General features: G+C 43.9%; 1 protein-coding gene across 3 annotated transcripts in view; it reads left to right on the forward strand.

Moving 5' to 3' along the window:
- Nucleotides 1-22375, forward strand: part of SMG7 (SMG7 nonsense mediated mRNA decay factor) — a 988399-nt gene that overhangs the window by 459993 nt on the left and 506031 nt on the right. For all 3 annotated transcript variants that reach the window (XM_044085293.1, XM_044085292.1, XM_044085294.1), the window contains exon 15: nt 21761-21908. In XM_044085293.1, coding sequence (XP_043941228.1) covers nt 21761-21908 — 148 coding nt within the window. The remainder of the gene's footprint in view (nt 1-21760; nt 21909-22375) is intronic.

Raw genomic sequence — 22375 nt, forward strand, 5'->3', positions numbered from 1 at the left:
GTGGTATCTGTTGCCTCTGACAAATCCTCTAGGTTGTGACCATCTTCTAAGCTTCTTCCTTCAGATAAGGAGAGCAAAATAATGGAAAGACCTGGGAAGGTTTACACTTCTGCCGCGTCTGCTTTCTGAGCCATAAACTACCAAACGCACATCTAGGTATTCCATGGCCTTTCTTTCTCAGGCCTGTCAAGCTCTTTCACAGTTTCCAGACTGACATCCGGTTATGTCTCTCTTACGAGCTTCCTCTCAAGTGGCTAGACACTCAATTAAGTGCAGTTATGCTGCAGAAGCATCATCTAGAGCAGCTGCTTCTGGCTGTTTCCATAGAAGGTATTCATAGTTGAGGCTTCAATCACTGCCAGGTGACATCAAAGTAAAACAGATGGATGCTGCTGTGGATAACAATGCTCTGTTTGATGCTGCAGATGTATTTAAATCCTTACAAGAAAAGGGAAAGGAACTTCAGGACTTGAAGCATATTTTTCTGTCAACCTGTCCTTAAATTCCTTAGAATTTTTCCTTTTAAGACTTATTTTGTTAGGAGACAGATATGTCCGTCATAGTTGTCTTCCTCCAGATCCAAGAAGATTGCTAGAAGACCTCGTTAGTCTGACTAATGTTTGAGGTCCCTCATTTCAGCAGCCTTTTCTAGACGCACTGTGACTACCAACTGCTTCCAAATTTTACTCCTGTTTCTCTTCTGTCCTCCTCTCTTCCATCATTTGCAAGTATAACTCAGGGTTCTTGGGTTCTCTCTCTTATCCAATACTGCTATTTCATGATTTGGAAAAACCTTCCTCCTTTCATGCATATTAATCAACCCCCTCCAAACCAATTGGAATTGTTTCCATAGGTTCTAAAAGAATTACTTTCTCAAGGTACAATTCAACATGTACCTCTGGACCAAAGAGATTTTACTCCATGTTTCTTGTATCCAGAAAAAGATGGTCCTTGAAAACCCATTCTGGACCTAGCCCATTTAAACACCTTTCTAAAAGTACCAAGTTTTTGCATGCTGTCTTTACAGACTTTGTTTCCTTTAATTCCTCCTCAGGCCTACATGGTCTCTGTGGACATCAGTGATGCCTACCTTCACATATATCCTCTTTACAGGAAATTTTTGATGTTCTTCATCTCACATTGCTTGCAGTCATAACGTATGGGTAGTCCGCTGTCCTCGGTCGGCCCGAATACCAAAGTATTAGGCTGACGTCGGCCATGGGCGCTCAGATCTGACGTCAGAGCGTCAAGGTATTAAAGCGCATGACCGACGTCATTTCCGCAGTCTTTTTTGCCGCATGGTCCGAAGCAGAAGCAGTGTTTGCAAGTGCCGTTCGGCGTTCTGAAATTTTCGTATTCTGAGTTTGACCGAAACCAAGTTGGGCTAAGTACCCCGTTGGGGAATATTTTTGTTTTTTCTTGCCTCAGTTATTTCCGGATGTCAGAAAAAGTGAATAATTGTATTTCTTGTGGGAAACAGATACCGCATAGGGATTACCACTCTCTTTGTATTCCTTGTTTGGGACCTGAGCACGACGTAGTAGGGTGTCGCTTTTGTGCTAGATTTAATAAGCGCACCATTAAACGTAGGTTAGATTGTGCTAGGCTTGTCTTCTGTAAGCGGTGTAATTACAATATGCCGTCGGATCCTCCGACGCCCGCTACCACGAAGAAGCGCAAAGATAGATCTTTAAAGTCCAAGCAGGATGACTTGTCCGTTCCGGACGCCAGTTCTTTAGACACTACGGTGGATTTGGTTGATCCGGCCGAAGTTTCAACAGAGTCTCAGGGGGAGACGCTGGTTTTGCTAGATGTGGCCTCTCAGGAGTCAGGTCAGGCTGAGGGGGCCTCTCAGGTTACTGTTCTCCCTTCTTTGCCTAAGGTGGTTAGGCCTTCTCTTTCTGTCTCTAAGGTACCTTCCAAAGGCAGGCCTGGTTTGCCTGCCACAGGTGTCAGTCCTAGTTCTGCAGGTTCTGTGCCTAAAAAACACATGCTTAAAATGGCAGAAGATTTAATTACTTTAATCAGGGGTTCTATGCCCCCTCCTGATAAGAGGCCTAGGGTGGAGCCAGACATGGAAAGTTTGGAGCAGGCTTCAGATTACTCAGAGTCTTCGGCTGAAGACATTCAGGATTTTCCTCCTTATTCTGATTCAGGCAGAGGATTCCACTCCTTCTGCTTCTCCTCCAGAGGATTTTTCTTTTTCAGAAACCCTGCATTCCATGAGGGAGCATTTTAAATGGGAAGGTCAGGATTTCTCAGATTCCAGGAAGAGGCTTAGGGAATTTTTGTTTTTACCACAGCATAGGCCCTTGGCTATACCTCCTGTTTTGGATGTTGTTCAAGACGTTTTCTCTGAGGCTTCCCTTAATCTAGACTCTCTGCCTCCTGCGCCAGTTAAGCCAGATAGGTATTACAGAGTGCCTGAGGCTCATAAATATCTGTATAAGAGCCCTAGGGCCGACCCAGAAACTATTAGCCAGGGACCTAAGGGTGTCAGGGCTTCGGTTGTAAAGAATCCAGTTCCTTTGGATAAGGATGCTAGAGCTTTGGAAAGGTGGGGTAAGAAAGTGTATACCTCTTCCACTTTAGCAATGAGGGCTTTGAATTGCCAGTTTCATATGTTGACGTACCAGAATTTTCTCCTTACTCAGTTAAAATCTAAAGTGGATGCTTTGGCAGAGGGCATAGAGTGTAAGGAATTACAGGATTTGGTACATGCCTCTGATCAGGTGGGTAAGCATGCTTTGCAGTGTGGTTTTGATGCTTTGCAGGCTTCTTCCAGGGTGGCTGCCACTGGTTCAGTTATTCGCAGGCACTCCTGGCTTAAGGATCAGAATTTGTCAGAGCATGTTAAAGCTAGGATTTTAGATGCTCCTTTGCAGTCTGAAGTTTTGTTTGGTTCTACTGTGGAGTCTGTCTTGAAAAAAATGGAAGACAAAGCTAAGTCTATGCAGACTGTTAAAGATTTTTTGCAGGTGCAGCCCCCTAAGTTTAGCAGGAACTGGCCTGCTAAGGGTTGGACTTACCCTTCTTCTGATTCACAGTCTAGGGGTAGATCTAGACGTGGTAGGGGCAGAGCTCAGAGTTCTTTCAGGCCTAGACCGTGGAGTTCACCAGCACAATCTACAGGTGAGGGCAGGGGCCAGTCCTTTCGTAAACAGGCCCAATGACCTGCATCTCCAGCTGCCAGATCCTTCCTGTCTGGCAGCTCCTTTGGGAGGAAACTTGGCACTCTTCAAGCAAAATTGGTTTCTAGTCACCCAGGACAAATGGGTGTTGGACATTATAGACCGAGGCTACAAGTTTTATTTCCACACATTGCCTCCTTTCAAGGGCATGCCAGACGTTCCTCCTCAGCAAAGAGTAGAGGCTCACAAACAGATTTCTTTACTTCTTCAAATGGGGGCTATACAGCAGGTCCCTCTGTCAGAAGTGGGCCTCGGATTTTACTCTCGCCTATTTCTTGTACCAAAGAAAGGAAACACTTGGAGGCCAATCTTGGATTTATCTATCCTCAACACATATCTGGACATTCCAAAATTCAAAATGTTGACGTTGCAACAACTTCTGCCTCTGTTGGGCAAAGATCACTGGATGGTAACTCTGGATCTCAAAGAGGCTTATCTTCATGTTCCTATCAGGCTCAGTTGCAGGAGATTCCTGCGTTTTCGGGCTGGGACTTTACATTATCAGTTCTCTGCATTGCCCTTTGGCTTATCTACTGCCCAGGGTATTCACAAAAGTTCTGGCTCCAGTGATAGCCTTCTTCAGGTTAAGAGGAATACAAATTTATCCTTATTTGGACGATTGCCTGATTCTTGCTCAAGACAAGCACGAGCTTCTTCACCATCTACAGTATGTTATGACAGTGTTAAGGTGCCTAGGGTATTCTGTGGGCGAAACAAAGTCCAGTCTAGTACCCTCTCAGGAAATGTGCTTTCTGGGTGTGAGACTGAATACAGCTTCCCAGATGGCCTTTTTGACCCCGGACAAGCAAAAGTATCTTACACTTTACTTCCATCAATTGTCTCTACGGTCCAGGCTGACTGCAAGGACAGTCCTTCAAGCCTTGGGGTTCATGGCATCTTGTATTCTGGTGCTTCCCAATGCCAAACTGCATATGAGGAAGCTACAATGGTATCTCAAAAATGTATGGACACAACACTGCCAAGATCTGGACACTGTCATTCAGATAATACCTTGCATTCAAAAGGAATTTTTGTGGTGGGCTCAGGAATGTCACCTAAACAAGGGGCTCTCTGTGACCCGACCAGAGGCGAGTCAGATTTTAACGACGGATGCCTCGGACAAGGCTTGGGGAGCACACCTCAATGGAAAATGGGTGCAAGACACGTGGCCTGCCAGACTTCAACATTTACATATCAACTTGAAGGAAATGTTAGCAGTCCAGCTTGCATTGATGGCTTTCAAGGATTTACTACTCCCAGGGCAGGTGTTGATTCAATTCAAACAGACAACACAACTGTCATGTGGTACATCAACAAGCAAGGGGGAACCCATTCGTACCCTCTTTGCAGGCAAGCTATGATTTTGTGGGAGACTGCTCTCAGTTTGCAACTCACTCTTCAAGCAAGGTTTCTGCCAGGAGCACAGAGCTCCTTAGCAGATATTTTGAGCAGACGGATAGTGGATCCCCACGAGTGGAAATTGGATCCTCATGTATTTCGACAGTTGACAATGATATGGGGGACTCCAGACATAGATCTGTTCGCTTCTCCACTAAATTTCCAGGTGCCAAAGTTTTGCACAAAGATGTTTCATCCCACAGCTTGGAAAGTGGATGCTCTATCATTCAGTTGGAGCAATCTTCACGTCTATGCCTTTCCGCCTCTGCCTCTTCTTCCAAAGGTTCTCTTGAAGGTCAGACAAGACAAGCCCTCCATGATTCTAATAGCTCCAGACTGGCCTCGACAGCACTGGTACCCTCTGCTGAGGAGTTTACTACGGGAACCTCCTTACCCTTTGCCTTTGATTCCACACCTTTTGACTCAGGAGGGCAATCATTTCCTCAATGTCAGGATTCAGTCCCTGCATCTCACAGCCTGGCATATTCTGTTCTAGAACCTGGAGGATCGCAGCTTCCTCAACAAGTTTTGAATGTTATTTTGGAGGCCAGGAGGCCTAGTACAAGGAAAGTTTATGCTGATAAATGGAGAAGATTTTTTATTTGGAGCAAAGAAAAGAGCTTTGGTGTTTCCAGGCCTGATTTGAGTGTTTCTCTTCAATATCTTACAGAATTATTCGACAAAGGTTTGTCTTTCTCCTCCATAAAAGTTCATGCTGCAGCCATTTCTGCTCACTATGACTGTGACCTACCATTATTCTCTCATCCTTTGTTTAAGCAATTCCTTAGAGGGGCAAAGAACATAAGACCCCCGCGTAGAGCTCCTACTTCTGCTTGGGATCTCAATTTTGTGTTGGAAAAACTTACTTTACCTCCTTTTGAACCTGCAGCTACGGCTGAGTTAAAGTTTTTGTCTTGGAAGACTGCTTTTTTGTTGGCCATTACGTCTGCTAGAAGGGTTTCTGAATTACAGGCTCTAATGGCAGTTGAACCCTTCCTAATTTTTCATAAGGACAGGGTATCTCTGCGTACTAACCCTACTTTTATGCCTAAAGTGGTTTCAAATGTGGCCTTGAACCAATCTATTCATTTGCCTACCTTTTATGCAGATCCCCAAAATAAAGGGGAGAAAATTTTGCACACTTTGGATATTCACAGGCAGTTGCGTTATTATTTGAGCAAGACTAAAGGGTTCAGACAGTCACAGCAGTTGTTTGTTTCTTTTGCTTTGAGTTCTCAGGGGAAACCTGTTTCAAAACAAACTATTTCTAAGTGGATTGGCCTTTGTATTGCTTTTTGTTATTCTCATCATGGTAAGGCGATTCCAGCTGGAATCAGGCCTCACTCCACTAGGGCTACTGCCACTTCTACTGCGTTTTTAAGGGGGGTAGCTACTAAAGATATTTTGGAAGCAGCTACTTGGAGTTCAGTGCACACTTTTTCTAAACATTACCATCTTCCTCTATTCCAAATCTAGGGCTGGATTTGCCACTGCAATCTTACAGGGCATTTTGGCAGCCCCCAATGCTTTATGATTTTGCCAGCCTCCCTTTACCTCTGCTTTGGGATTCTACCCATAAGTTATGACTGCAGCAATGTGAGATGAAGAACATAGTACAGTTTTGTACCTACCATAAATGTAGATGTTCGAAGATCCACATTGCTGCAGTCCAATTTACCCTCCCTCCTTCCCCTCTGTAGTTTGGAGTGGTGGTATGATTTGGGTTGTAGCTGTTTTATGTACATGGTTTTAGGGAGTTATTCTATTTTTGGCTGTGGCCTTTATTTTTAGGGCCTTCTGACATCTGGGGCAAGAAAAGACTGAGGAAATGACGTCGGTCATGCGCTTTAATACCTTGACGCTCTGACGTCAGATCTGAGCGCCCATGGCCGACGTCAGCCTAATACTTTGGTATTCGGGCCGACCGAGGACAGCGGACTACCCATAAGTTATGACTGCAGCAATGTGGATCTTCGAACATCTACATTTATGGTAGGTACAAAACTGTACTTTTCTCTGTCGCTTCTTTGCACTTTCAGTTCTTTGCCTTGCCCTTTGGTCTTTCCTCTGCCCGAACAGTATTCGCAAAGTACTTGGCCCCTGTGATTCCATTTTGCAGGATCAGACGAATTCAGGTATATCCATAACTGGGTGATCTTTTTCTGGCTCCTCTCTCAGAACAGTTCATTCAGAATCTGCAGTTTGCCATCTCTCTTCTGCAAAGGTTGGGGTTCACACTAAATTTCAAAAAATAATTTCTTACCCTGTCTCAGGGTCACAATTTCCTAAAATGCAGGCTAAGAACAGATGTCATGATGGCTTTTCTTCCAGCAGAAAAAATTCTTCTCACTTCCTTCGACAGTCTACTCTCTCTTCCCTCTATTACTGCCAGGGAGTTTGAGACTACTGGGGTTTATGGCATCCACAGTACCTATGGTGTCTCTGGCAAAACTCCACATGCGGAAATTTCAGTGGTACCTAAAATTTGTTTGGATGTAGCATGCTCACCCTCTGGAGTTTGTACTTCCTCCTCTCCCATGGCTGAATTGGAGCTTCTTCGGTGGATTCAGCAATTTTCTCTAAATCCAGGCCTCCTCCTACATCAGCCTCATTCAAGTCGAAGGTTGTTCACAGATCTCTCAGACACAGGTTGGGGGGCAACCTTTGCATCAAAGAAAGTGCATGGGTATCTGGTCTTCTTCACAAATGAAGGAGCATATCAATATCAAGGAAATGAGGGCTCTCATTCTAGCGCTACAGGCTTTCCATCCTGTTTCATCCAGGACCTCTGAAAGTGTTTAAGGACAACACCACAGTCTTTTGGTATTTGAACGGGGAGTGGGTGTGGCAAAGTCATATCTTTGCAGGTTGGCTCTGATGGCATGGGACTTGGCAGTTCAGTACAAGGTGACTTCAAGTGGTTTACATTCCATCCACCCAAAATCTTGTGGAAGATGCACTAAGCAGATCCATGACTCAATCCCATGAATGGATGCTAAACAGGGATTTGTTTCTGGACTTGGTCCGTTGATGGGGCACTCCTCTAGTGAATCTTTTTGCCTCCCCTCTGAACAGACAACTTCCTCTTTTTTGTGACAGAGTCCCAGATCCTCTGACTTGGAAGGTGGACGATCTGTCTTTCTCATGGAAGGGGATGTTTCTTTATGCATTCCCCTCTTTCCTCTCATTCAAAATGTTCTGCTCAAAATTCAGCAGGACAAACCAAAAACCTTGCTGATGACTCCCTTCTGGCCAAGACGGCATTGGTTCCCTCTTCTGCATTTAGCCAAGGGCAGTCATCACAAGTTACCTCACAGGGGAGTGTACCTTCTCACACAGGATAGGGGATCTCTGCTTCATTCATGTCTGTCAGCTTTACAACTGACTTTGTGGATGGTAAACTTTTTTGATTCTTTTCAAACACCTTTTTTCGGAGGATGTACTTTGGGGTACGGCAGGAGGCCAGAAAACCCAATACTAGAATATCTTATGTAAATGGAAGAGATTTTCTACTGTCTTTCATGTAATTTGGATCCACTTTCAGTGGATTTCCCAGATGTCCTTCAAGGATGCATCTGCAGTCATCACATATGGGTTGTCCTGCCTCAGGCAGCCCTTCGGTCGGCCGGATTCCAAAGTCTGGGTCTGGCCTCGGCTGATGTCGCACTTTCCCCGACGTCAGAGCGTCTGGGGTATAAAAGCATCAGCTGACGCCATCTTCCTCAGTCTTTCTTGCCGCGTGGTGCCCGAAGCAGAAGCAGTTCGCAAGAGCCGGTCGGTCAGCTCCTGTGATTCAGCTACCGAAGACTTCGAAAAAGCTAAGTACCCCGTTGGGGACTCTTTCTTGCCACAGCCGATGTCAGATAGTTAATAATTGTTTAACCTGTGGGAAACAAATACCTCATAAGGATTTCCACTCTTACTGCCTCCCCTGCCTAGGCCCAGACCACGACGTCTCGGCCTGTTCAGCCTGTGCTTCCTTCAACCGACGAACTCTTAGACGTCGGTCGGAGTTTGCAGAGGAGTTTTTTGGGGCTAGTTTTGCTTATAAAATGCCGTCGGAGACTCCGACTTCGCATTTAGTCAAAAAACGGAAGGACAAGGACCGACACACGTGGGCCGCGGTTTCGGCTGAAACCTCGGTCAGGCCTACTGCGAGTGTCTCGGTCTCGGCTGAAACAGAGTCCTTGGTACTTCCTACTACTGAAACCACACAACCGACTACCTCGGCCCTGGAGGCCCCGGCCGAGTCAGTCATTGAATTAGCTACTGAAACCGGTGTCCAGGAACCTTCCGACACCATTACTTTAGATAAGTCTACTCCTGCACGTGGTGCAGCCAGACCCCCTGCTTCCATGTCCATTAAGGCTTTCTCTAGGGCTAAGGCTGCTAAACTTTCTAAGGCTTTGCCTCCCAAAGTTTCCTCTCAGAGACCTTCTTCTAGCTCTCAGATTCTTACCCTAGCAGAGGATCTGATTTCATTAATTAGAGGCTCCCAACCTCATCCGGACAGGGGCTCTCAACCACCTCCAGACAAAAGGCCCAGGGTTGAGCCCTCTGATCCACAGTCCTCAGATGAGTCCACGGATGGCTCTGCTCTGTCAGACCACCAGGAGGAGGCTTATTTGGCCTACAAGGATTCTGATGCTGAAGAATCTATTCCCTCGGCCTCCCCTCCTGAAGAGTTTTCATTTGGAGAAACATTACACACTGAGAGAACATTTTCAATGGCAGGGTCAGGAATTCTCTGATTCCAGAAAGAGATTAAGGACCTTTTTACATTTACCTCAGCATAGGTTCTTAGCTATACCTCCTGTTTTGAATGTCATTGATGATGTCTATTCAGATGCTTGTACTGCCCCTGACTCTCTCCCTCCGGCTCCTGCCAAACCTGATAGGTACTACAGGGTTCCGGACTCACATTTTCACCTGTACAAGACCCACTCTGCTGATCCAGAAACTATTTCCCAGGGCCCTAAAGGGGTTGCAGCTGCCACTGCTAAAAATCCTCTACCCTCTGAAAGGGAGTCCAGAGCATGGGGTAAGAAAGTGTATAGTTCTGCAACTCTTTCCATGAGGGCATTAAACTGTCAATTCCATATGATACAGTACCAAGAGTATTTACTAGATGAATTGCATAAGAAACTGTCCTCTGCTGAACCCCTTGATCGTAAATCCCTTCAGGATCTGGTGCATAACTCCCAGCAGGTTAGTAACCATTTCTTGCAGTGTGGTTATGATGCATTGGAAGCTTCATGTAGATCAGCTGTGACAGGTGCAGTTATACGTAGGCAGGCATGCTGAAGGAACAATCTCTGCCAGACCATGTTAAAGCTAAGCTTTTGGATGCTCCTATGGAAAAGCAAAAATTATTTGGTTCCACGGCTCAAGAGGTTTTAAAGAAATTTGAAGAAAAGGCAAAATCTGTGCAAACAGCTAAAGACTTTCTGCAAGTCCAACCACCGCGATTCAGCAGAAATTGGCCTACTAAGAATTGGTCCTTTCCGGACTCAGACAGACGTGCCAGAGGTAGAGGGCAAGCTAGAGGCCTCCTACAGAGGCCGTCAGTGGCAGCCTCCCAACCAGAGAGGTAGTGCAGGAACTACAACTGCTACACCAGGACAGACTCAATGACTTTATTTTGACTCCGCCGACCAGGGCTCAATTCGAAGCACCTTTGTGCGGAAAGCTTTCTTTATTCTCAAAAAATTGGCACAGCATTACAGGGGACACATGGACACTGCAAATAATAGACAAAGGATACAGGTTCCATTTCCACTCATTGCCAAAAAGAAAAGGCATGCCAAACCTGCCACCAAATCAGAGGGCAGAGGCTTTGAAGCAAATTACCAACTTAATGCAAATGAAAGCCATAGAAAAGGTACCTCTTTCAGAACAAGGCCAGGGATTTTACTCAAGATTATTCCTTGTTCCAAGAAAAGAAAATCAATGGAGGCCTATTCTCGACTTGTCCGCACTGAATACGTACCTCATTGTGCCAAAATTCAAAATGCTGACTCTACAGCAACTCCTTCCCATGCTGGGCAAGAGGTCTTGGCTGGTGACTCTAGACCTCAAGGAGGCATACCTGCATGTCCCTATTCGACAAAGCTGCAGAAGACACCTTAGATTTCTTGCAGGGTCAGAGCATTATCAATTCTCAGCATTGCCCTTTGGCTTATCTACTGCACCCAGAGTATTCATGAAATGCCTGGCATCAGTAATTGCACACTGCAGACTTCAGGGGATTCAAATCTACCCTTATCTGGACGACTACCTAATACAAGTGGACAGCAAGCAAACTTTGTTAAAGGACTTGGACTATGCCATCCACCTGTTACAGGCCTTGGGATATACAGTCAACATCCACAAATCAAGACTGGTTCCATCCCAAAGAATAACTTTTCTGGGTGCGGATCTAGACACAACCACCCAGATGGCTTTTCTCACAGAAGAAAAACAAAAACATCTACCAGTTTACTTTCAGAATCTCACAAGACAAACTCAGATGACTGCAAGGAAAATCCTGCAGGCCCTGGGTTACATGGCATCTTGCATTCTTCTGATTCCACAAGCAAGGCTGCATATGAGGAAATTACAATGGTACCTAAGAAGTTTATGGACTCAGCACAGTCACAGCTTAGAAGCTCTGATCCCACTCATTCCTTGCCTTCAAAAGGAATTCCTGTGGTGGGCTCAAGCCTGCCAGTCGAACAGCGGGCTGCCCTTCAGCAAGCCAAGAGCCAACCAAACCATCACCACGGACGCTTCACACCAAGGTTGGGGAGCGCACATGGAGGACAGATGTATCCAAGGGCTATGGTCACAAAGACAGCTGCACATGCACATAAACCAAAAGGAAATGCTGGCAGTGATACACGCAATCGAGGCCTTCAAACCTTTCCTTCAGCAAGGCCACCTGCTCATAAGGACAGACAACACCACAGTTATGTGGTACATAAACAAGCAAGGAGGCACCCATTCCTACCCTCTTTGCAGACTGACAATGAATCTATGGGAACTTGCATTGAAACTCAACATACAGCTACAGTCCCAATTCGTGCCAGGGAAAGACAATACACTGGCAGACAGCTTAAGCAGAACTACCATGGATGCACACGAATGGATGCTGCACCCAGACATCTTCTTACAAATCACACAATCATGGGGAAGGCCGGAAATAGATCTGTTCGCTTCCCCCCCCTAAATCAGCTGAAGAAATTCTGCTCAAGGACATACCACCCACAAGCATGGAAAGTGGACGCTCTCTCTTTCAGCTGGAAAGCTCTAACAGTGTATGCTTTCCCACCTCTTCCACTAATGACCAAGGTCCTACTGAAGATCAGGACAGAGCAGCCCAGAGTAATCCTGATAGCACCAAACTGGCCAAGACAGCACTGGTACCCACTGTTAAAGAGCTTGTCACAGACGAAACCATGGCCTCTCCCCCTATGGCCACTCCTACTGACGCAGCACAATTTCAGGACTCTACACTCCAACCTGAAAACCTTGCAGCTAACTGCCTGGAGAATACCTTGACTCCTCCTCAGGATAACCTATCCCAGAGAGTGAAGGATATTATTATGGAAGCTCGCCGACCTTCCATAAGGAAGGCATATACAGCAAAATGGAAAAGATTTCACACCTGGAACACAGCAAAGGGCCTAGATGTGACTGTGATGAATATGACATATATACTGGAATATTTGGCAGAATTGTCCCACAGTGGCCTGTCTTACTCTTCCATCAAGATACATGCCTCAGCAATCTCAGCAGAATACAATTTAAATCCACCTGTCTTCTCTCACCCTCTACTAAGACAGTTTCTAAGAGGAATCAAAATCATTAATCCTCCAAGGAAACCACCTCTACCTACTTGGGACCTGAATTTCGTGTTGGAAAAACTAACACTTCCTCCCTTTGAACCAGCAGCATCGGCAGATGTACAGTTTTTGTCTTGGAAAACTGCCTTTCTTCTGGCCATAACCTCAGCAAGAAGAGTATCTGAGCTACAAGCTTTAATGGCGGTGCAGCCATTCCTTATCTTTTCATCAGGACAGAGTTTCTTTGAGGACCAGTCCTACATTCATGCCAAAGGTGGTATCCAGGGTATCTTTGAACCAAGCTATTCACTTGCCTACATTCTTCCCACAGCCACAAAATAAAGGGGAGAGACTTCTGCACACCCTGGATATACACAGACAACTACGCTACTACTTGGACAGAACTAAAAGTTACAGAAAGACTGACCAGTTGTTTGTAGCATATGCTGCTGGGGTACAAGGAAAAGCAATTTCTAAACAGACAATTTCGAAATGGATGGGAAATTGCATTCGTTTTTGTTACTCCTTTCATGGAAAGACTGTGCCAGCTAACATTAGACCTCATTCCACGAGAGCCACAGCCACCACCACAGCCTTCCTAAGAGGGGTGGCTACCAAAGACATTTTAGAAGCTGCTACCCCTCTGTGGTATTCCTAGGGTGCTTACCCCTCTTTTAGCTAGCTGGGGGAATCTATTATGGTGTATTTGTTTGTATATGCATGTATATATATATTTTTGCAAATGTTTGGAATTTTATTGCATTTATCCAAATTTAGCCTTCCTAGAGGGCACCTGGCATCTGGGGCAAGAAAAACTGAGGAAGATGGCGTCGGCTGATGCTTTTATACCCCAGACGCTCTGACGTCGGGGAAAGTGCGACATCAGCCGAGGCCAGACCCAGACTTTGGAATCCGGCCGACCGAAGGGCTGCCTGAGGCAGGACAACCCATATGTGATGACTGCAGATGCATACATATCGGACATCTACATTTATGGTAGGTACAAAACTGTACTTTCTTTCATACTAATGTGAGTTACTTAAGAGTGGTTTGGCTTATTCCTCAGTGAAAGTTCACTTGTCAGCCATTTCTGTTTGTCTGCCTTTGACTCCCCTTTAGCTTTAAGATTGGAAGTAAAAGTTTTCTTTAAAGCCGTCCTTCACATTAAATTTCCCAAGAAACCAGTTCCACCTCTGTGGGATTGAATTATGTCTTAGAGAAGCTAACTGTAGCCCTTTTTGAACCTGCAGTTTCATCTTCCTTAAAGTTTTGTACCTGGAAAGCCATTCTTTTGCTAGCTTTAACTTCTGCTAGGAAGGTTCTGAGATTCAAGCTTTGACTGCTTCACCTTTTCTTGTTTTTCATAAGGATAGGGCCGCTTCTGTACTAAACCTTCCTTTATGCCGCAGGTGGTGAATGAGTTGTCTCTTAATCTATTCAGTTGTCCACTTTCTTCCCTTCTCCACAATCCTCCAGTAAGAGCATCTTACACACCTTGGATCTGCATAGAAAAGTCTGGTTTTATTTGTATAAAACTAAGGCTATCAGAAAATCTGATCAGCTTTTTGTTTCTTTTCATCCCAGGGCTCTGGGTTTGCCTGTTTCCAAGCAGATTTCCTTTTGGATTTCTAAGGCAATTTTGTTTTGTGTTTCATGGTAAGAGTCTTCCTGTTCCTGTTAAGGCTCACTCCACTAGATCTGTGGCTTTCTCTGGTGCATTCTTTAAAGGTTTGGATACCAACACCATACTGGAGGCTGCCACTTGATGATCTGTTCATTTTCACCAAGCATGGCATCTCTGCCTTCTCCCAAAGTTCAGTCTCACGTTTTCTACTTCCACAGTCTTCTCCCTCTTTTTCTCTTACAGCCCAGTAGTTTCCCAGGCTACTGGGGTTCATGGCATCCATCATTCCCATGCTACCTTTGGCCAAACTTCACGTGAGGAAATTGCAGTGGTACCTGAAATCATTCCCACATGTGAAGAATACTGCAGTATAGAAGAGAATGACATCTATGGTTATGGCAAGATTTTACACAACTGTTCTCTATTCTTTACTCCTATTCCTCCTATTTTTCCAGCTTTAGAAGATGTCTTTAATGCTGCCTGCAGTAATCCTGATTCCCAGTCTACAGTTCTTAAAATGCAGAGTTTCCAAGGCTAACAAGTTCTTGTTTTCTCACCTCTGGTCTGATCCAGCAACCATTTCTGTATCCGTGTCAGGTGGCAATAGGCTTTTGTTGAATCCTAACCTTTTTCCATGGGATAAAGATGGTAAGGTATTGAATAGATTTGGGAAAATAATTTTCTCTTCTGCCACTTTGGCTTTGAGTTCATTTGCCAGGACATATGTGGTCAGGTCTGGTCCCATAAACCCCTTATAGAAAGGCATTGAATGCAGATCTAAAGTTATTCATTCTATTGAAAGTCCAGTATTAATCCCTGTCTTGGTAAATTCAGTGCAAGATCATGTGGGTAGGCTACAAACCGTCTACTGGATCAATAGCCTGTGAATCTATGAACCCAGTCAAGCCAGGCTTAAATGGCAATGTATAGCTCTATTGTAGGTTGTTGAAATTTTTTACTGCTGAAAACCTCTTAACCATGGTGAACCCTGATATGGAATAAATGTAATGAAGACTTGTTTCTACAGGGCTAACTGTCCAGTGTGAATAAGGAATGAGGGAAAAGAACGGAATTAGCTTTCCAAAGCACTGCATGAAAGGACTTACCAGACCAGTTGATATTTATTTGATGCCAGCCAGATGTACGTTAGAGTACTAAGAACTGATTGAGTTTTTGCCTATAATTCTTTTTTTGTTTTATTTATTTTATGTACAGTTTGTCACTGTTTGTTTTTATTACATAAATGTATGTGCTTGTTATTCACTGAATTTACATTTCATTGAACGGCTGTTCACTGAAATTAATTGAAAATACATTTCCCTAAAAAGTAAATATGCTAAATGCCTTTTTCATCTGTATAATTGAGTGTATGTATGTTGAACTATCCAAGTCCATTGGCATTAAAACACAGGTGATCAGTGCCAACGCTTTGAAGATAGACAGCAATTTGAAAACAGTTCACATTTGCAGTCGGTCAAAAAAAAAAAAAAAAAAGCTTACTGCTAATTTCAGAAACACTTTGTTTGCATAGTGGTAGTGTTAATGAAGAAAATAAATTCCTAAGGTAAAATTGGAGGGTTGCAGTTAGAGGCAGAGTTAGCACACGTTAATAAGAATGAGCGTGGGGGGCTTCCCTACTCCTCCTTACTAATGTGTGCTAACCCTAACCCTGCCCTAACCTCAGCCATGCACCTTACTGTGTAAGGAAACCTGTTCTGTAACACTAAATCTATTTGTTTCCTTACCCCTCACTCTAACCCAAATCACATGTGCACACAATCCCACACAGTGCTGGCACTTTCTCTATATCTAAAAAGCTTTGGCATTGAAACGCTACCTTTATTTTACCCGGACGTGTGAAATACCACACACTACATCTACATTCAGCAAAAAGCAATTTAACCATTGGCACATTTAATCAAATATCACTACATTTACAAGATGCGACAAATGGTGCATTCATTGAAATGCCATGCCATACTACCACATGCATATACATGTAAACAGTATAAACATAGTGCAACACTGCTGAATGAGGAATTACATCCATAATTTGGCTGAAGAAGTACCATTATGTAAGCAGCTTATAACAACAGTGGGAGTGTTGTCACCATTGCAGCCATTAATTTAAGGCATCTCTGACACAGGTAGACTCCCACATCTGACTCCACTTTCAGAGCAGAGTACTGTTCCTTTTTAGCTGGACTGATGCTAGCTTCATGTACCTTGGTATGTAGGTGGTGTCTGCCCTTACAATCTTTCATTCTTTCTTGCCCCTCCTCAGGAGGATACTGAGCCTAAATAACAGTAGGGGACCCAAACAAGAGAAAGCAAGGGACCAATTAGTGTGGATAAAAAAGCAAAAAAAAAAAAAATAAGATATACCCACCCCCACACCGTAGCCAGGAGTATCTCTCATGATAACTTCCACATCATTTGATTGCAGTACAGCCCAAGCTCATAGGAGATGGTGGTCTCCTTCTCTCCATTGGAATTGAGGTCAGCAGACACCCTTGGCAGTTTGGCAGCCTTTAATGTAATTGCTTGTTTTCACCATTTTTTGTTTCTTGCCCCCCCCCCCCCCCCCCAATCATAGATGCTGCTTTTTTTTCATCATATATGCCAAACAGGTTATCTGTTCAGTTCTGTGAAGTAGTCAACAATTTGAAGCCTGGTTAATACAACCTTTAGGTTCATAGAACGATACTAGGCTATTGGCCTGGAGGCGTTTATAAGCCTAACCAAGATTTTCATCCATGTTTCTGCAAAGTCAGTACCTGTTTTCCCTGTCCAACAGAGACACTGGTGGGATCCCATCAGTATATTTTCCGTTTCCCATCCATTCGTCCAGGTTCCTCTTAAAGAAGGCTAGTGAGGTACTCTGCTTGACATGGAGAGGAAGTCTATTCCACAGATGGGGGAGTCGTTGGGACACAAATCTATCCCACCAACAAGTTCTGTTAATGTAACAGATCAAGTTGAGACCTTGCATGTGGGTTGCGCAAGTGGAGTTTGACTTATGGATATGCGATAGCTCCATTAAGGCCGAGTCTGAGACTGCTTTGTATGCCAGACACAGGTCACCTCTGAGAAGTCTGAGCAAGACTGAGTAGAGGGACAGGGCTTTTAGCCTACTTATATAGGATAGGTGTTTGAGACCCTGTATTTTCCTGGTCAGGAACTTCTGTGGTCTCTCCAACTGCTACATGTGCTTGGCAAGGTACACGTCGAACGGGGCATTGTGCTTGACAATAGATCTGATAAGGGAGGAGTACAGAGATGTTATGACCTTCCTTGTTCCTAGATGAAATACCTTTACTTGTAAGGTGGGCCATGTAGAAAGTACAACGGAGGCAACATGGTAGTCAAAAAATCAGGTTGCTATCAACCTGGGTGCCCAAGTCCCTCACAGCTGATTGTGTGCTTAGTACATTGTTATTAATTTGATAATTAGTGGGGACAATTTTTTCCAAAGGGGATAATGATGCATTTCTTCGCATTCAGTTTGAGCCCATGCTTCTGACACCAGTCATTAGTTTGCTTAAGGCCCTCTTGGAGGATGTTCACATTACTAGGGGAATTTGGCAGTGCTTACCTTGCAGTCATCTGCAGACTTGGTCAGCCACAGACCACTGGCTTTGCCTTGCTCCTCAGAAAAGTACATCACAAACAGTAGAGGCCCCAAGACCAATCCTTGGGGTACACCACTTGTTACGGGTCTGCTAGAGGTGGCTTCCCCTATTTTGACTGAGTTCTATCAGTGAGCCAGTTAGATACCCATCTGGTAACATATGGGTTGATGTCTAGCTGGGAGAATTTATCTATTATGCCTGAGTGGGGAATAGTATCAAAGGCTTTGGCTAGGTCAAGGTAGGCGGTGTGCACTGCCTTGCCCTTATCCATGGCTTTGGTGACTTGTTTGAAGAAGGTGACCAGGTTTAACAGGCATGATCTCCCTTTGACAAAACTAAACTGTGTGGGATTAACCATTTGGAGATTGCCAATGTCCTTGTTTATAAGGTTTATGATAATGCTTTCCATGGCCGTGCAGATCAGGCTAGTTAGGCTGATGGGGCCTGTAATTGCCTGGGTCGATGGAGAGAGATGACGGTGGCTGTCCTCCATTCTGCTGGGATGAAGCCAGTGCACAGGCTTTGGCTGAATAGGGTGCCTACTAGTGCCGAGAGCTCTTTTCCTGAGTTCATGTAGGACACATCCAGAGATTTTGTCTAGTCCCATGGAGGCTGTTTTTTTGCCTTTGAGAGGGCTTTAATAACCTGCTTCCTGGTGATGAGGGGAGGGGTGGGCATGTGCTGGTTATGTCCTGGTTTACTGATGGGGGGCAGGGGGGGTGAAGTTTTCACTGAACGTGTCTGCCAGGTTGGCTATATATCTATGGTATTTGTGTATGTGGTATTCTTGACCACCAGTTCAGAGCAGATTTGGGAGTTACCATTGAGATTGCAGATGTATGCGAAGAAGGCCTCGTGATTGTGGCCAATTTGGACTCTAAGTTCGCCTTGGAGGATTTCACCAGTGACCTTATTTGCTTGTTCAGACAAAGGAGAGATTGCTTCTAACTTGGCACCTGCTCCTTCTTGGTCCTGGACAGCAATTTTTTCCTTTTATTACAGAATCTGTTTATTGCTGCTGTCCACCAGAAGATTATTTGGTCCTGTCAGGTATTGTGGAGTCCATGCAGCTGTATAGGTGCTTATATAGTTTTTTGGTGTAGGCTTGGACATTAGTGCTAGTTCCAACGGTACTTTTCCTTTAACGGGGCAGCAGTGCTCGGCCAACAGAAATGTTGCTGTGAGGTAAACCCTGACAACAACCTGAAATGTTAGGCTAAGTACATGTTCAAATTTTTAACTGATGATCGTATTTCTCAAATTCCTTTCTCAGAAATCTCACTTCGGTGTTTTAACAGAAGCTCCTATTTTTAGAATGGCTTTGTCCCCATTGTATGTGTGTTTAGTCTGACAGAAATACATCTGAACATTACAATTGTTGACACAGCAATCCTTAGAAATCAGCAGGTCCCTGGAAAGAGGAACACACCCTTTTTTCACAATGGACATAGCAGGGAAGCTTTCTAACACTGTCTTTGAGTGGCACTGACTGTGGGCAAAATTACTTAACAGTCCGAGACGAAAGGCAAAATGCAAACCACAAAACTACATACAGAATAAGCAGCAGTGAGTTTTGATGATAAATCAGTAGTACTCTGACAGACAAAAATTACATGCATAGCACTACAGTCCAACATGCACTAATGACATCTGCCAAAATCAGTAACACTGTCACAAGGAAGACAAAAGTAAAACGAGAAAAAAACATTGTGAAGGACTTGAGATCAAGCAGTGAATTCCGATCAGAAATCAGTAGTAGTCGGACAACAAAGGCAAAATTAAAAGCAGGGCACAACACTTGAATAAGCAGGACTGAGATGTCACTACAAGAAGAGTACCGTGAGGATGATCACAAAGTTAAAAGCAGGAATAGATAACCAGCACTGAGTTCACATCAACCGCACATTTGCCCTGCTGCCCCGTTAATGGAAACGTACCCTTTCAGCTGTCAGTATCTGCCAGATACAATATAAAAAGTAAATAATGCTACTCAAAACCACACAAGTTAACCACTCAAGAAAACATATTCTTTACAGATGATGGGTTTATCTCCGTAATCCCTCATAGCAATATTTCTGTTGGCCGAGCACTGCTGCCCAATTAATGGAAAAGTACCATTCCAACTGAAGGGTTGGTGGCTGTGAAGCTGCTTATATCTGCTTTCAGGAGGCTGTAGTCAGCTTTGGAAAAGGGGGTATGGTGACTTCGAAAGTGATTGCTTTATGATCAGATCTTACCAAGTAGGATGACACTGTAGGGGTGCTACAGTGGTTACTGATATTGGTTAATACCAGGTCCAGGATATTTTCACTTCTTGTGGGGGTGTCGACCAGCTGATCCAATGCATTGGCAATGACTAAGTCGAGGAATCTCTGGGTGTTCATGTTTGAGCTAGAATAAGTATTCCACTCTATGGTTGGGTAGTTAGTCGCCCAGGATCGGGTCTATATTAGATAAACGCTTAAATGTTCGAATCTCTAAAGGTCGACCTTTAGAGATCGAACAGTTAAGTATTCGAATATCTTTAAAAATAAAAAAATAAATAAATAAAACTAAAACAAAAAAAAATAAATGGTATAAGCAGGGGGGCAACCCACGTGGGGGCTGCAGGGGTACTTGCCCCCCTTCTAAAACCCTTTCAGTTTACCTTTTTTTTTTTCTTTTATTACATTTCGAACACTTAAATGTTCGATCTCTAAAGGTCGACCTTTAGAGATTCGAACATTTAAGTGTTCGTCAATGTAATATAGACCCACAGAATCAGGGTAGAGGGTTGAATCTTGGTGGATTCAAGTAAGTCCAGATAAGTGGATTGGGCGTCCTGAGTCATGGTTGGGGGTCTATAGCTAGCTATGATTTGAATAGGTGTTTTGTCAATAATTAACTGCACCTGGAGTGTCTCCTGTGCCTCATATTGTTTGATCAGCATGGAGGTGTGTATGTCTTTGACAAATATTGAAACTCCACCTCCTTTGGCTTTGTAGCCATCTGTTTGGTATCTGAAAGTATGGTAGGACAAGTAACCTGGTAAGGCTGGGGTGCTCTCCGCAGCTTTGAACCAGGTTTCAGTGACTGCACAAATGTCAGCATTTTCCAGGACGAGGAATGCTTACAATGAGTGCAGTTTCATGTTAAGACTTTGTGTGGGATCAACCAGAGAGAATGTGTTTAGAGCACCTTACCAGATGTCCATTATTTGACCTTTGATGGAAAGGTAGAACCTTTCCTCCTGCCTGTCAAATAACATTCTTTTTAAGCTCTTTAATCTGAGATCACAGCCTGCTTAATGTTTACTAGGTCGCCGAACCTCTCTCTCGAATTTACTACTGTTTTTTTTTCAAATTCACAATACTCCAATTATCACTGCTTCTGTCTGTGGGGCATTGCATTTTAACGTTACGTTCTTCACATATTTTCAGTTTCTTGTTTATAATGCTGCCATTGTGACCCTTTTCGTGTTTGTAAAAGTTTTTTTTTCTTATCAGAGATTGCGCCTAGTTAGAATGTGATTTATTCTGATTTCAGCAGTGCTGATTTCACACTGTAAGACTTGTTCCATTATCTTTGTTTTTTTACCAATAATGTCACCTGTAACTGAGTTCTTGTGGTCCTTGTGACTTGTAAACCTTGTGTTGGATGAGTGCAGCTCCTGTGTATGTTTTTTTTTTATTGTTTTGTGATTGTAGTCCTTGGCATTTCCTAACATTTGAAAGAAACTGATAGGTTTTGTGAAACCTGAAATACAAGACCCAGAACTCTTAAACTAATCTGCGATTGCAACCAAAAAAGTGAATTCCAAAGTAATCTTGAACTGTTTAGTAATGGTGGAGTGAGTTTGCAGTGAGAATTGCTTGAGCGTTTCATCCAGTATGAAGAAGATAACATTTGCATGCTCCAGATCTCTTATGTATTCATATTTGGGTGCATATTCGTTGACTTAGTGCAGATTTGTGTTGTGGGTTTGCTAGTGGGTATTCACACTGCCACTGCATTGCTTTTGCTTGTCATGTAACAAAATGTTGAATAAAGTGGACATCTACAGTGTCTTTCATTTCAGCACACTGAAAATCTCTCTCATTACATTCTATATAGGTAAAAGCTCAGTCTGAGGTGAGGAAAACCCCTGTGTCTGAGGCAAGAAAAACCCCAGTAACACAGACTCCACCTGCACAGAGCAGCAGCTCTCCATTTATCCCCATTCACCATCCAGCAGCATTTCCTCCTCTACCTAGCCGACAAGGTAAGCCTATTTTAGTAAAATGGTTGCATTGGTCTGTGTTAGTGAATGGGAACTGATGAGATTTCTCATTCTCATACTGCTACAGTACTGACCGACACCAGAGGAGGAAGGGTATTGGCTATGGGTTAATGTACGTAGCTGTTGGATGTTCTTTATGGTCAGTTAATGTAAAGCAAGCTAGCCAACTAAAGGCTTAACACTTGATGAGCTTTCAATTTTTTCACTTTTTTTATAGCAATGAGCCTCGTATGTTTGTAATTAGCTCTGTCTGCACTGTAAAAGTATAATTTTTTTTCTTGCTGTGCACTCTGGAAACTAGGCTGCAATATGCAGCCTTTGATTTTTCTATTCTGTTTTCATGTGATGTTATCGGTGTCTTGCTCCAAGATGTCTTTGTTCATAGGTTCATAGGTTCATACTAGGCTATCTGCCCGAGGGCATTTATAAGCCTAGCCCATTGTTTTGTG

This window comes from Protopterus annectens, chromosome 10.part0 (assembly GCF_019279795.1).
Source record: "Protopterus annectens isolate FY-2018-M chromosome 10.part0, PAN1.0, whole genome shotgun sequence".
In the NCBI taxonomy this organism is placed as follows: domain Eukaryota; kingdom Metazoa; phylum Chordata; order Ceratodontiformes; family Protopteridae; genus Protopterus; species Protopterus annectens.